General features: G+C 45.8%; 1 protein-coding gene across 1 annotated transcript; it reads right to left on the reverse strand.

The window, feature by feature from the left end:
* Nucleotides 1-317: 317 nt before the first annotated feature.
* Nucleotides 318-1,082, reverse strand: LOC138880231 (uncharacterized). The gene has a single exon (XM_070159909.1). It carries the CDS (start codon nucleotides 1,080-1,082, stop codon nucleotides 318-320), a length of 765 nt encoding a protein of 254 aa, XP_070016010.1.
* Between the last annotated feature and the right edge of the window lie 225 nt (nucleotides 1,083-1,307).

Raw genomic sequence — 1,307 nt, forward strand, 5'->3', positions numbered from 1 at the left:
TTTTCCATATTAATGCAAAGGTTGGGATTTTTCCCGTATATGCTTGTGTTCTTATTGAATTGCTGCCAAAATTTCGTTTAAGCCAAACTTGCGGAAAATTGGCTAAGTGTTTGGGGAAGGCTGAGTCAAGTGCGTGACTTGACTGCCGCGTGGGTGTGAGTTTTGACTGACCAAAAATGCCCCCGTGACAACATAGGCCAAATGACAAGGCCATCACGCCCAAATCCTTGCCACAGCCGTGCCACGCCCGATGACAAAGAGTCAGGCCCTAACAAACCACCCGCACCCTTTGAAATCGATGTCCTCGTCGAGCCGACTCAATGAAGCAGCCCCAAGGGGTTGTTGACATACACCGCCCCGGGTTCTCCATTCCTATCTGCCACAATGGCATTTGGCTCTGCCACTTGTTCTTGTTTCTCTGCAGCCAGCATAGCATTCACCCTAGCCTGCACCGGACAGTCCTTCTTCAAGTGCGGTCCACCACAAGTGAAGCAGCCTTTGAACTTGCCGCTCCTTTCTTTGTCGTTGTGATTCTCTTGTCTCACATTCTTGGCAAAGCCCTCATCTTCGGCAGCTTGGCCCTTCCCTCTTTTCTTCCATTCCCTAGCTTTCTCGTCAGCCTTTGAATGCGAAGTTCCAGCAGGGTCATCACCTATGTTCAGGTCAGCCAACGCATCTGCCGCAGCAATGGTAGTAGAGAGGTTTTGAACATTCTGCCTTCTCAACTCCAATTGCGCCCAGCCCTTCAGTCCACTCATGAAGTAATGCAGCTTATCTTCCTCTTCCATATTACTTACATTCAGCATCAAGGACGAAAATTCCTTGATATATTCCCTCACCGTGCCACTTTGTTTCAAGCGACGTAGTCCATCTCGTGCCAACCACGATGAATTAGTTGGAAGGAATTGGGATTTTAATTCCTTCTTCAGCATCTCCCAAGTTCCAATCTTGGGCAGTCCAGCACTTTCCGTTTCTGCCATTCGTGTACGCCACCACACCTTTGCATCACCAGTCAAATACATTGGTGTGATCGTCACCTTGTCGTCATCCGTCACACGTGCAGCCTGGAAATACTGCTCCATATCCCACAAGAAATTTTCCAGTTCTTTGGCACTTCTTGCACCCCCATATGCCTTTGGCTTCAGAATCCTCAATTTTGTGCGTTCATCACAAAATATCGCCTCTATGTAAGGTTTAAGATTTTTAACTGAATTTGCTTTCTAAGCTAACGTGCAAGTTAATATTTATTCACATGCTAGTGTATGTATATATATATATATATATATATATATATATATATATATATA

Source organism: Nicotiana sylvestris, chromosome 10 (assembly GCF_000393655.2).
Source record: "Nicotiana sylvestris chromosome 10, ASM39365v2, whole genome shotgun sequence".
NCBI classification, from domain to species: Eukaryota; Viridiplantae; Streptophyta; class Magnoliopsida; order Solanales; family Solanaceae; genus Nicotiana; species Nicotiana sylvestris.